The 15,452-nt window shown below is 34.4% G+C and overlaps 1 protein-coding gene across 2 annotated transcripts; it reads right to left on the bottom strand.

The window, feature by feature from the left end:
- Window positions 1-1,785: 1,785 nt before the first annotated feature.
- On the bottom strand, window positions 1,786-13,614 carry LOC131934957 (angiotensin-converting enzyme). Of its 2 annotated transcripts, XM_059291229.1 has the most exons (14): window positions 13,516-13,614; window positions 12,053-12,265; window positions 11,511-11,669; window positions 10,528-10,615; window positions 9,390-9,533; window positions 8,958-9,149; window positions 7,472-7,569; window positions 6,448-6,620; window positions 5,386-5,510; window positions 4,659-4,757; window positions 4,342-4,486; window positions 3,802-3,900; window positions 3,390-3,512; window positions 1,786-2,820 (listed from the first exon to the last, which is right to left on the bottom strand). In XM_059291229.1, the coding sequence occupies exons 1-14, from the start codon at window positions 13,540-13,542 to the stop codon at window positions 2,529-2,531; spliced, it is 1,977 nt and encodes a 658-aa protein (XP_059147212.1). In that variant the 5' UTR covers window positions 13,543-13,614; the 3' UTR covers window positions 1,786-2,528. The 2 variants fall into 2 exon arrangements, with proteins under 2 accessions (XP_059147212.1, XP_059147213.1); XM_059291230.1 differs by lacking the exons at window positions 12,053-12,265; window positions 13,516-13,614 and adding an exon at window positions 12,003-12,035.
- Window positions 13,615-15,452: the final 1,838 nt, after the last annotated feature.

Genomic DNA, 15,452 nt, shown 5'->3' with positions numbered 1-15,452 from the left:
CTTTTACCAGTGTCCGCCCACCACCCCAGAAAATTTAGCCTGCCAAATAATTCTGTGTCCCCTTCCCAGGAACAAAATATTCTGAAACACAGGTTGTACTGACCAAAGGTAGATCTGATATCTATAATCTAGACCCGTTTCCTACTTTTGGCCGCTAAACCTCAATCATAATAGTATGTGTTTTCGGTTTGATCCTTACTTAATTTATAAATCCGCGGAAACAAACATTGTATGCACAGAGTGCAACTTAAGAGAAGTAGGAAAGAACAACAAAGAGTATTTGCAAATAATATATGTCAGCCCACATGAATGAGTCCCTCTACCAGCTATAGTTTTATTGAAAGATCTCTTTTCTTTTTGGATTGATAAACTTGTAGTAGCTGTTGTCCGTGTTAATACCCGCATGTATGTGTTTACTAAGGGAACAGCTGTAGCTACAGCGTGTACATAAATACAGTTGATGTTAAACTAAGGACAATCATATATTTTCATGTTGGAAAACAAGTCTAATTCTTTCGCATTTGTAAATTTAAAAGGAAAAAGCTTATGGTTCGGACATTCAACATTCATTTAAGAAGAAAAAAAAACGTTAGAAAAATTATTTTTACTGTTGTTGAGAAGAAAAAAACCCAATAATGCTAACACACAGTAGCGTAGCGAGGTCGGGTATCACCCGGTGCGGCACTTAATAGTGTCACCCCCCCTCCCCAGAGGCGTAGCGACCCTTCCCGGGGACAAACTTTCAAATTTTTGATTTGCACCCCCCCCCCTTCTCGAATTTTCATTTGCATCCCCCCCTCAAATTTTTCTGTATATATTTTGCTATTTATTGCCTTGGTGTCACCCCCCTAAATGGTGACACCCGGTGCGGTCCGCACCCTCCCCCCCCCCCCCTCGCTACTCCTTTGCTAACACACCTTCACTTCAAATGAATACATTCAAAACATAGGTTACTTATTACCTTCTAAAAATGTAGGTGTGAAAATAACCGGATCAGTAGGTCTATACATTTTTAAAATTAAGTTTGTATTAAAGCACCATTATTGTAAGCTGATAGATTGATCACTCATACACTCACATTCTGAAGTAACACAATTTTTCTAGACTGTTTTGTAAAGATTCGGTGTATTCCTGAAACTAGTTAATCAACCGAAAATATAATCTATAATCACGAAGTAGACCTATAGCATTTGATTGAGTATATTTTGTGTTAAGTATTAAAGTATGTATGCTAATTAAAATGGTGTAGTTAATTTTAAAAGTCAAAATAATATATATATATATATATATATATATATATATATATATATATATATATATATATATATATATATATATATATATATTCAGGCAGTAAAACATTTCAAATGGCTTCTAAATGTGAAGTGAACATTTATTTATGTAATGTATCTTTTCTCTCTTTACTCCAAAATTTTTTTAAAAAAACATTACAAGAAATTTAGACTCTTTTTACAACCTCAGTATTAAGGTGTTCTCCATCTTATGCGCCCCCCCCCCCTCTCCCCACCCCACCCTCTTTCCCATCAATAGCAGTTTTTTTTCTGAGATTCCAGTAATCAGATAATATTTTGACATTATTCGAACGAAATGGAATCTATAAAGAAAGAATAATTTTGCCAGTGTCGCCCCCCCCCCGAAAATATCAAGTGCACCCTCGACCACCAGTGAAAATAACCCTGAATGAAACACTACCTAGAAAGTAACTAAATCAAACAAAAACAACTTAAAAACCTATTTACAAATTATATTTATGTAAAAGCCAAATATTATAAAGAAAAAACACAAGTATAAACAAGACACAAAAACAAGTATAAAATTCTACATGCACGTAGGATATTTCCATTGAAATATAGTGTATAATGTATGAGTTTACCAATTAACAAGTGGGGTATCTTGTGTAGAAATGTGTTTCTATTAATAGTAGTGGATCAAAAACATTTGCATAAAATAGCTAGTATTATATAAATCTATACATTTCTTTTTGTTTTTAATTTTTGCTGAAATTAGCATAAAGATAATTAAAGTTACAATAGACAAACTATTCCAATACAATATATAAAATACTCACTTTAGTAGTTTGTCAAAAATCTTTGTTTGATGTCATGAATGTCCTTTTATAATAAAATGTATTTTTGTATTTTTGAAAAAAAAAAACATTAAAAAATAAAAAAATATTTAAACCTATAAAAGTAATTTATTTTTGATTACAAAAATATAAAATTGCATAGCCAGACTTATGATTTTAAAGAAAGTGTATATAATTGATCGATACATGTGTAGCTTGTAAACGTATAACTTAACTGTAAAGAAATTAAAACTATTAAAAAAGTTTATTTTTATAAAGTTAGCAGTGGTCGCTGTCACTTTTAACTTTTCGTATTTTCAAAATAGCAAAAAGTTTTCAAAAGTTAAGATCTTTCTACATTAAGTATAATATAGATAAACACACGTTACATTTTTCCACAATTTACTCATACACTGATTTGAGAAAAAAAATATAGTATCATCTAGAGCAGCCAAACAAAAATTATGGAAATAAAATAACCGAAAAAGTGGAAACAATAATTAAAAACATGGCTGCTTATTTGGTGATTGTTCTGGCACGCAGGTTTGGGCGGCGTTGAATCAAAACTTGGACACTGTGGGTTCCAGCCGTAGTCGTTGCCATTTTCTTTGACCAGATAATCCAGTAACGGCTTGAAGTAGTCGATCAGAGGCTTAGCGTCCATTTTGTACTGGCCAGTGAGGACGTACATGGCTTCTGGCCAAGGCTTCGATGACCCAAGTCTCAACATTTCGCTGGAATTTAAAATTGTTTACATTACATTAAGTAAAATATGTAGCTTTTCTGATTAGTTTTTATTTAAATTTGCGATCTCTGTTTGTCGTGCATTGTCTTCAACATGTATCGAAATTGGCAAGCATAATTTCTACATTTTAAAACATTAATTCCTTTAATATTAGGTACGTAGGTCAAGACCCGATGACAATGCAATGTGACTTGATTTGATGCTTAATTATTTTTTTATAATGATTGATACATTTTTCCTATATAAAATACTAACTTTGTCCCACTATCAAAATATTTTAGTACGTTTACTTCCTGCGCTTTTCTTTTGAGCCATGTAATTTTACACTATAAAAAATTTAAAGTACATTTTTTGCAGTTTTATATTTTATTAATTTATATATTTAATTAAAGAAAATAATTTATCTTCCCTTTTTTTACTATTTTAAAAATGTATATCATATAATGCATATTTAATTAATTACAAGGTTAAACAGTTGCTACTAACCCTAACCTTAAAAACATGTAAGCTATATAGCGTCATATATTTCATAATTTATGATACCAGCACACTCGTTACCTTAGTTTGGCACCTGCTTGTGTGTTGTTGTAGATATCACACCTGTGTAGAGGACCTGTGTAGCCAGATATGTTACAGAGAGCTTGTTGGAACTGGAACTGGATGATAAAACTGACGAAATAGCTGGGGAATAGATGTGACAGCATGACTGCAGTGTGTAGCAATAGGAGGGCAAACGAGCTCAGCATCATTAAATTAACGTCGTTTTTAACACGGTCACCCAACAACAAATAATGAGCACAATATATATATATATATATATATATATATATATATATATATATATATATATATATATATATATATATATATATATATATATATATATATATATATAATGCATATATATGTGTATAATATGTATGATGGATAGATAGGTGGATACATAGATAATTAGTCTTAACAAACCTACCTCATATAGGGTGAATTGTTAGGGACGTGGAATTTGGCACCAGGGTCAAAGTGTGAGCTGTTTCTTGGAACAGGTGGAGACACACCTTGGTATCGGCACCTGGATATATATATATATATATATATATATATATATATATATATATATATATATATATATATATATATATATATATATATATATATATATATATACAAAATCCATTTACAAGTGTTATTTATTGAGGTGTTGCTGACATGTTAGCTTCCTTACCACCATTTTTAGAAAAAAACAATTATCTTACACATGTTTTAAAATTACCTGTATCCGCACAACTATTATAACCATTACATGTACACCCACAACATTTGCAACTATTACCTGTATTTACACTACTTTTTAAAAAATTACCTGTATTTACACTACTTTTTAAAAAAAATACCTGTATTCCCTCTACGTTTGTAGACATTTCTTGTATTCCACTACCTGTGTAAACCTTACCTGTATTCCCTCTACCTGTGTACGGATTACATGTACTCCCCCTACCTGTGTAAACCTTACCTGTATTCCCACCACCTGCTGTTGTAGTTGTCTTTAGTTGTCTCCCCACTAAAGACCTCCCACCTCCACTGGTCAATGAGGTAACCAAACGGGAGAAATGCGATCTTCTCCAAGGCCATGTTCATCAAGAAGTTGATGTCGGACTCTAGAATAAGATTTTTTTTATCTCTTTATTTCTTTATTTTATCAATTTGTTATGAATTTTTATTTAAAAGTTACTAGTTCTATACTTAATAACTGGTAAATCGCAGTTGCGATATTCCCCGACTAACGACTTATGTACTCTGGTTTTAGAATACCTTGCTGCCTGTACCTACCATTGTCGTGTCCCACGTCCTTGATCAAGTTGATTGACTTCATGTGTTCCTGGGTTTTCACAGACAACGATATTGTGTCGCCTATTGCTTCGTGAAATCCTGCAGTTAAATACAGTTAGTTTTTATTTTATTTCATGTGGCTAGATTAAAATTGAATCGTTGGTAACAAAAAAAAGTTTCATGTACATAACTTTTAAAAATAATGTATGATGTTTCTTTTATAAAACGTTTAAAATAAAACTATTCAGACAGTCAGTCACATGTAGAAACGGAGGATGCCCTAATTGTTAACATGATTACTAATACCTTATCATTTGATTCTTAAACGTACTTTAGTCAACAAAACGTTTTATGAGTTATACAAAGAAAAACGTCATAAAACAGAAAATATATTTACTTTTTATATTTTGGATGTAAAAGTTTTAGTTAAATAAAAGATAGGTTAAAAATATTTTAATTGATGAATAGCTCGTTTCAAATTATTTATTAATTTTTAATTTGTGCAACTCCTATATGATATATCGAAAACAAAACTTTAAATTATTAAATTATTTTTATTAATAACACATTGCCATTAGTTAAAGTAAAAGTGAGCAGAATGTAATTACTATTTTGTTTCACTTACATGATTGAAATATTAAATACAATTGATCCAATTTAGCCAAAACACAACACCAAACAATTAGATCTGGATGTTTTAGAAGTGAAGTGAGAATGACGCACTAACCTGGGTTGGCACCATCCCTGAACATGACAGGCTGATTCTTGTACTGCAGGAAATATTGAATGTGTCCCATCTCGTGGTGTGTGGTTGACAGATATTCGGCGTTTATCTCAGTGCACTGTTTGATGCTAGACAAAAAACATTTTCCGCATAAGGTGGTCACCTATAACATTACACAATTCTAATCACCGAAATACATAGTTTGCAATGTTCTATCATTGTTGTATATTGATTGCATTTATTATTTAGCATTCAATAATAACATAGCTTGTCAGAATTTGTAATTTTAAAACTGGAATTTATGGATTACCATCCGGACAAATTAAAGTTTATAAATCATATTGCGAATTATACATTGGCTTCACATTGGCTTCGTCTATACAAAAAATAAAATGATCAGCTTCCTTCCTTTTATTTATCTTTGATACAGCTATGTTTGAAGAAACATAAGTCAAAAAAAAAAACGTTTCAGTGAATATCGCTCTATTTAACACAAGAACGTCCCTGACTTAATCTGTTGGAAATTTAATTTATTAAGCTGCAAACAGTTGACGATTGTCTCAAAGATATAATCGTCCACTTGCGGTCTAGAACCTGACCCCGATACTACCTGCTCAGAAAACAATATCTTAGGAACCCGCATATTTGGAGAACGCCGTGTAGTTCTTCTTCTTCTGCGTTCTTAATTAAGTTTATGATGGAGGATTTAAACAACAAGTCCAGCTTCGTGAATGAGCTGGACTGTGGTCTCCAGATCAGCGGGTGCCCCATATAGTTTTTCTTTGAGTGGGGTGTATAGGGGCCAGTGTTTGGATCGCGCCTGGTTGTACAAGGGGCAGTCCTGAAGGATGTGCTCTGTATTCTCCGGGGCCACATGGGCAAGTTTCCACAGACCCAACTTTTAGTTTTTATGCATGTACTGTTTCTGTCTGTTGCGGCCTGTTCTGAGTTTGAAGATTATGTGTTGTTCTTACCGTGTAGTTTGAAGTTGATCTTTTTGTTTGAATTCCTCCTATATCATTATTATTAAGAACGACGATCAATAAATTAGTAAATAAAACTCACCGAAAATCTTTGGCGTTATAAAAATCCCAGGCAGAGGCGTGGCACACGACGTCTCGTCCATCTTTAGGTCTTTCCATCATGGATTTGTTCCAGAACTCCTCCGGCATTGGAATCATCCCCAGCGATCTGAAGAAATCATCGGCAGTCTGGAAAATCTTCATGGCTGTGTAGTTCTACAGATTGGTACACAAAACATTAAAGTTCTACAGATTGGTACACAAAACATTAAAGTTCTACGGATTGGCACACAAAACATTAAAGTTCTACAGATTGGCACACAAAGCATTAAAGTTCTAAAGATTGGTACACAAAACATTAAAGTTCTACAGATTGGCACACAAAACATTAAAGTTCTACAGATTGGTACACAAAACATTAAAGTTCTACAGATTGGTACACAAAACATTAAAGTTCTACAGATTGGCACACAAAACATTAAAGTTCTCCAGATTGGCACACAAAGCATTAAAGTTCTAAAGATTGGTACACAAAACATTAAAGTTCTACAGATTGGTACACAAAACATTAAAGTTCTACAGATTGGTACACAAAACATTAAAGTTCTACAGATTGTCACACAAAACATTAAAGTTCTACAGATTGGTACACAAAACATTAAAGTTCTACAGATTGGTACACAAAACATTAAAGTTCTACAGATTGGTACACAAAACATTAAAGTTCTACAGATTGGTACACAAAACATTAAAGTTCTACAGATTGGTGCACAAAACATTAAAGTTCTACAGATTGGAACATAAAGCATTAAGTAAACATTACTTGATCTTCATGGCTGTGTAGTTCTACAGATTGGCACACAAAACATTAAATAAACATTACTTGATCGTCAAAATTTAACTTCTACATAATGATACAACATATAACTAAATATTTTTGGAAATCTCAGACTTTAACAAGGTTAAAATTTACTAGCGTTAGGATGCATAGAGTAATGTTTAAATATGTAAATAACAATTTGCAATTATTAAAACTTACATATTATGTAAGTAACAAAAACCATTACCTGTTTGACCATTTCAGCTGAAACATCCATAGTGGGTTTTTTGCTAAAAGGTGCGAAAACTTCATAGAGATTGTTCCATTGTTGAGCCCACATGTTACCTTACGAGAGAGAAAAACTACTAAACATACAATGTTTCAAATAAATCACAAAATTCCTGTTTTTTCATATTTAGTTTTCTGCACTTTTGGATACTATGACTATATTTACTATAAATGTGCAGTAACTACGTGTTTCTTCTTCTTTTCTTCTTCGTTCTTAATTATTAGTGTTGAAGGGGATCGAGATTTATCTGCCAGTGGGTTTGAACTCGAGACTTTGTTCAAATTTATCAACCATGAGCTTTTTTGCCGACTCGACCACGCCTCCAACACAATTAAGCGTTACGTGTCAACTGGTTATGCGCCGAAGTAAAAGTTTTTTATCGGTCATTGTTAATATAAGATGTAAAAGTTATATTACTATTGATTAGATAATAATATTGAGTTTTATTAGGGAGCTTGTAGAGAGTCAACAGTATTAAAAACTGTAAGAAAATCACGGCGCCCCACGTTTTTCATGTTTTGTCATAATGCGCACGCAGTTTGCGATCGCTTATAGTGGAGTGATCGCTTGCATTATTGTGATGTATAGCATTTATTTTCTACTTTTTAGTTCAATCATAAAACGTGGGTTTTTTAAAACTTTTTTAATGATAATTATTTTCTACTTTTTAGTCTTTGTCTGTTTGTTTGCATTCAAATCTTGCTTTCGATTTTATCTTCTCGCATTCACTTTTTTTTTTTGGGTAAACGAAGACAACTCGTAAAAAAACACGCGCCTTTTTTTAATCGACGTTTCTTCTGTGTTGCCGTTTCTTTCACCATTTTCCCCTCGCGTGCAAACCATTCGACCATCAACATTCTACTTCCTGATCAGTCAGATTTGCATAGGTTTGTACACAAACACCGCGTGACCACTACTCAGCCAATCGCGTGCTCGCTCCTTCAGTAAGCGAGAAGAGGGAAAGTACCGAACCTTGTTTTATCAAATTACAATTACTAGGTTATGTCCCTTTTTGTACAAATCAATAGGGGTCTAAAATGATCAATACAATTTTTCCATGGATCAATTTAGTAATAATAATAATTGAATATTGTATTGTCATCGGAAACAAAGCTTCCCTGAAAATTTCAGCGCGCTAGCTAACTGGGAAGTGCCCGAAATTTCGATCGCAAGATTTTATTGGAAAAACAAACAAACAAATAAACAAATAAACAGACGCGAAAGCAAATTAAAGAAAACGTGGGAAAAACTAGATTTACTGGTCCTCAGCTCTTAGATATACTGCGATGTGCTATCCTTTTAATAGGTGGCTTGTCCTGTCAATCTAGTTTTACGACTCATCTCCCGTACTCTTCCTTACATGAGAGTAACTGTCCCTTACCTTACAGATGTGTTTGTATGTTCTCTCCCTTATAACCCTTACATTGGAGATACCGGCCCTTACCTAACAGATGAGCTGGGATATGACCAGAGTCAGGAAACTTGTCTTTCCCGTAGATCACCTTCAGCTTACGTCTGGCATATGCATGGAGATGTTCATACAAAGGTCGGACCTGCTCGTACAAGGCGCGAACCTCCTCCTTGAAGTTATCGTCGTCATAATAGGACCTCCAGTAGGCGCCGTAGTCTGCGTGACCTAGGAAACAAAAATATAATTAAAATATGATTAGAATTTGCTATACGGTAAAACGTAATGTTTTTTTTTTTTCTATAAACACAGTTTAACACGATACCTTTTTTTCTTGTGAAATATTGTAGTTTTAAAAAACCACTGATTTTCATTATTCATTATATATATATATATATATATATATATATATATATATATATATATATATATATATATATATATATATATTTTTTTTTTTAATCGTACCCAGAATTCTTACGGCCTCATTGCTAAGGGCAACATATTCAGAATATAAATCTTTCATCTTAGCACCAGAAGCATCTCTCCAACCCTGCCAAGCTTTCAAAAGTTCTGTGTAGTTTCTTGACTTGGCCAATATTTCCGTGAGTTCTGTAGCAGACAAAGTAATAAAATAACTGGAAACTTCGAAAACATGAATAACTCAAATTTAACAAAAATGTAGTTCAGTAATTTACCTCTAAGTTTTTTTTTTATTATTCAGTTATTCATTTATTAATATAATTAAAATATTACAATTCAGTTCTAATAACTTGGCAACAACTTTATGTGTTTTGATCAGAGGCGTAGCGAGGGGAGGGGACGACATATGTCCCCGGGCGCCGACCAAATTGAAAGTTTGAGGGGGGGGGGGGGAGGTGCAAATAAAAAGTTCGAGGGGGGTTGCAAATCGAAAGTTTGAGGGGGGGGGGGGTGCAAATGAAAAGTTCGAGGGGGGGTGCAAATCGAAAGTTTGTCCCCGGGCGCCGGGAAGGGTCGCTACGCCTCTGGTTTTGATTTTTAATAACGAGCAACCTGAAACACCTATTCTAATATTGTTTATGTTCAAAAAGTGTTTCTAGGATTTTACTTGAGTTTTGTTGTTTTTGTTGTAGCCAGCTCTAGGTATAACACGAAAAGACTTCCGGTTTCCAACACGCGTTCTTTTTTTTTCATTAGACAGAGTGTTATCAAATGTTTTGTGATTAAAAATATTTTTTAAATTCGGCGTTATAACATGAATATTGACTTTCAGAACCACAACATATAGCATTTAAAGACCTTAACGTTGAACATAATTAAGACACAAAACAAATTAATTAAAGATAGAAGATTTCTAGCTTTAAAATAGGCTACACGTTGCGTTTTATTTCAAGATTGTTTTAAAGAAGGGGGAAAAATTGACTATAACATCAATATCTGCAGAACAGTTTGTTTAAAACTACTGCATGAACAAACAGGGCTTGAATTGATTTTACACAAAAGCTTCACATAAGTACTTTTAGGCTCTTCACTAGTTGGTATAAGATGGACATAAACCCCGCCCATACCTGGATCAAGGTGAACACACCTGTTGGTATAAGGTGGACATAAACCCCGCCCTTACCTGGATCAAGGTGAACACACTTGGAGGGTTCCATACAGACGGTGGCGGTGCTATAGATAGACGACATACTGCCCAACACTTTTTGAAGCTGAAATAAAAAAAGCACACTATTTATAAAGTTTGAGTGAGCTCCCCTAAACTTCCTTGTGTATTCTTTTACAGCTGTACCAATAGATAGAAATAGTAAGTGAGTTTGTGACAATACCACTCATGTTTCGAGAAAATACGTTTTCTGCAGCTTCATGCAAATATATTATAAATTCTTAACGTTGTTTTTTTTTAATTTGGAGAAGTCAAAACTAGAGTTCAATACCACTTGCGGTTAACGGAAATCGCTCAAATGCAGTGTTTCTTCCAGACTTTTTTCTCCAGAGGGGCACTTGATATTTTCAAAGAGGGGGGGGGGGCGACAACATTTTCCGGGGGGGGGGGGGCGGACACTGATAAAAGTGAGGCGGTAGACTTTCTTCGAAAGGATGCCTGAAAGAAACTCTGTTCAAATGTTTATACAAACCTACGCATAACAACTCAAACACGAAATGTCGTCACTCTAACTAAAACGTTGTCAAACATTTGGGCATTTTAAAAAAAACACTCAAAACTAGTAAAATACCAGTCTACATAACGGAAATTAATAGAAATCAAATTATAGGATCTAATACTTTTATTTGAATTTGTGTCTACCTTGCTGAAACGGAAGTCATGTTTTCCGGTTATCGGAAATCCCTCAAACCTGCGTATACAATCTAAAACATATATATGACATATATGCCAACTTAGACGATAATTCAGTTATCGCTTTTTTATGAAACCGGAAATAGATGGAATACCACTTCCTTTTATTCAAAATCTATCAAACATTGACAGAAGTTCTCAAACTTTAAGCATACAAATTGATGTTCGATGATAATCGAAATTCCATCATATGAACCAGTCATTTTTTACAGAATAAGTACAGATAACTTGACCTAAATTCCACTCACCCTAACCAGTTTCGTCTGGTTTGTCTGTGCCGAGGTACCGATGTCCATAATCTTATGGAACTTACGTTTCTGTATGTCATTCATGAGGGTCTGGTTAAACTGTGAGGCATTGTTGTAGGCGTCTTGTTGGAAGTTGGAGGTTTTCACTTTCTGGTTCACCTGAGATGGAGATTGTTAATAGAAATTACGTACTGCTAACACACACACACACACACATATATATATATATATATATATATATATATATATATATATATATATATATATATATATATATATATATATATATATATATATATATATCGATTTGTAACCGTTTTGTATAATGAATTATAATATGTTTTAAAGTTAGCTTACAATCAACTTTTGTTAATAACCTATGATCTAGGCCCTGTCATGTTAATTTCAGCATCAACTTTTTTTGTTGGTGTCGTAGTTCCACTTACCATCAACTTTTATAATCTGTGATGCTGGTGACGTTTTTCGACTTACCATCAACTTCTCATTGTAATCTGTGATGTTGGTGCCTTAGTTCCACTTACCATCAACTTCTCATTATAATCTGTAATGTTGGTGTCGTATTCCCACTCCGACGACACGTCAGCAAACAGCACCCTCTGAGCCTCGTCATTGTACCAGTCCAGGAAGTCCTCCACGTCTGTAGTGTTGGTCTGACCTTGACCCCAACGGACGAGGCCGAAGGTCACGGCCAACATTAAAATCATGCTGTTTGAATAGTTTGTATTCGACGGTCTCTGGAGAGTTAAATAAAAACCGTTCGCATAGGTGAGAATGATATGTGAGTCGTCCAAAACCGATTTCAACATCCCCCCCCCCCCGCCCACTAGCTACAACTGTCACTATAATTTCAGATTAAGCGAATCCCCCTCCCCCCCCCCACCCATCCTGCATTTACAAATCGGAATGTTATATAAAAAAAAAACATATATTCTTAATTATCTGCAGATAAAAAATAGATAAACGTGCATTGATCGTCTTCATGCTCTTTGTAATGCTCGATAATTGTGGTTAATTATCGATGATTCAAATTTTAATAACATTTACAACCATTAATGTTTAGTTGTTTATTATATAGTGAATAGTGGATAACTATTTTTTTTTCTTTTTTTTTTTTGCCTCAGACATGTAATTTACAGCGTCAGAATAGTGGATAACTATTTTTTTAATTTTTTTTAATTTTTTTTTAAATAAAAAAAATTCTTTTAATGTTTAAAGTTTGAATCAAATTTGTATACAGGAGCACTATTATTTTTTTCCCCATATTCTGGGATCCAAAATTACATATTTTTATTGTTTATAAACTTTTAACAGACCTGAGGTACATAATAACTAAACTTAATTATAATTGAAAATATTTAATTAATATTTAGTAGTATCAATTTATTATTTATCCAAAATATCTATGACAGATTTTTAAATATTTTTTCCGTATTAGCTTCGTGGAAGTTCACTGATTAGGATTGCATGTTAAAACATAAAATAATTTGTGTTTTAGAAATTCCAAATGCGTTTTAAAATACAGTGTGCACATCTACATTTCACATAGCAGTTCTACTCTACTGTATTATCTCCCTGCGTGAAAAATAAAGTTTCATATGCCTATATGAGCAACACCATAAGATAGTTGAAACAAACCATCTAGAAACCTAATGCCAATATTAACGCCATACAACAACATAATATAGAAAAAAAAATCGTTTGGTTTCAAAACGATTAGCAACATTATCAACATAAACTAAACTACAGGGAAAATAATACCCTAAACCAGTGGTTCGTAACACCGAACCACAACATTTTTATTTGCACATTCATCGAACCCTACTTTAATAGTTATATCATCCGCACTGACAAAATATCATCCTGAATATTGTGAGTCTGGTGTGTTAAGAACCACTGCTGTAGTGCTAAGATGATTAATTCTCAAACAAATTACTAGAGTATATATAAACGAACATAATTATAAACTTTATAAGGATATACTCACTTCTTTAAATTTCTCTTTAATATTCATCAAACCTCCAGTCCAAATATAAGCTACAGTCTACTTATACAGCGATGTTAACCCCGTTTTAAAAAATGTTTAAATAGCCTCACACCCATTGGACAATCGCTGAACACTAGCGACCCACGTGACTGTTAGGTAGACTACATAAACCAAACAGAGCGAGACAAAAAACGTGTTTGCTTTATACGACACTTTCTAAAGTAGCTCTATCAAGTGCGAGTCCTTCATTCTGTTGACTTTGTGAAGCCGGGGGGCATTGGCTAATGTAATGTTTTAGACCAGAGGTTCCCAAGTTATGGGATACTGACGGTGTTTTGAAGGTAGCCAACTTGTAGACTAAACCAAATCTAAATATTCACTTGCTAAAGTATGTCGGTCGCGGGTCACTTTTATAAAAAGGGGACAGCACTCGAAAAAGTTTGGGAACCAGTTTATACCATATCTCTTTTCTGACAAGGTGTAATTGTATATAGTCTATCATCAACCTTATATTACGAGAAAAATGGCCCGTTGAGGAAGGATACACCGGGCGCTAGGTTGATAGTGCTGTCTCTTTTCTCTAAACTAAAACCAACCCACCCCCCACACACACCACCCCCCACCCCCACCCCTCCCCGGGGAGGAAAAAGTCTGAAAGAAACACTGGTGTCGCGCTTAGCCACTACGCGAAGAATTGCATTAAAGAAATTGCGAGAAAACTACTTTTTAGATTAGACACATTAATTAGGCGGTAATTTTATTATAGAGTATCGATGAGGAAACCAATCCCCCCACCCCCCCCCCCCACCCCCACCCCCCCACCCCCCACCCCCCCACCCCCCACCCCCCACTTCCAAAAAAATCATGTCTACCGTCCCATTCAACGAAATATAATTATATACTTTTTCCAGTGTCCGCCCCCCTTCCCGAAAATTCTACCCCCGCCCCCGAAAATTTCAATTACCCCCACCCCTCTCCGGGGAGGAAAAAGTCTGAAAGAAACACTGGTGTCGCGCTTAGCCACTACCCGAAGAATTTCATTAAAGAAATTGCAAGAAAATCACTTTTTAGATTAGACACATTAATTAGGCGGTAATTTTATTATAGAGTATCGATGAGGAAATTTCTTTTGAGTTGGGGAGGGGGGGGGGGGCTCAGACGTTCTTACGCGGAGGGGGGGTGGGGCTTCGCCCCTACCCGAAGAATTGTATGCAAGAAACTCTTCACGCAAACCATTTAGATTAGACAACATTTCCTTTTTATTCAATGTTTACGCGATAATCAATGACGTCATTACATTACTGTGTGCACTCTCTGGTTTGAGATTATGTTCTACTCTACGCTAAATGTGTCGACGTCATATTTCGTTTTTCGAATTACTGTGCATGTTTTTAAATTGCTTGTGTTTTCTCTAGAGCGTTCTTGTCAGACAGAGCGTTCTTGTCAGACAGACAGCGAAACTATTATTATAGATTATAGGTAATCATGTGAAGCCCCTAGAGGCTTAGAGACTCAGTCACTGCTCATTATCAGAGTCATTTGTCAGGTCTGATTAGATTTAGAATAGTGTATGGCATGTGCCATTTATATGGCCCCAAAGAGTAATATAACATTGTATGAAAGCGCATCGAACTCGGGACTTCCCGGTTAGCAACCATGTGCTTTTCCGCCCGACCACTCCTAAGAGGTGGGAAGTTAAATAACATTGGCAAGGGTAAGTACATTTTTACTTAATGGAAAATTTAGTTCATTGTTTACAAAACAGCATTAAGATTTTTTAAAACACTTTTTTTTCCTATATATTTTTTTTTCAGCACCCTATGATACGGTCTAAAAAGATACATATGTCAAAGTTATTCACAAATTACCTCGTATGTATGTACATATCTGTATATTTCTGTGTTTGTGTGCGCTTATTGTTACATAAACGTTGTTTT

This window comes from Physella acuta, unplaced genomic scaffold, assembly GCF_028476545.2.
Source record: "Physella acuta isolate Inbredline_101_S28 unplaced genomic scaffold, ASM2847654v3 ptg000124l, whole genome shotgun sequence".
NCBI lineage: Eukaryota > Metazoa > Mollusca > Gastropoda > Physidae > Physella > Physella acuta.
This window is presented reverse-complemented; position numbering and strand designations above follow the sequence as displayed.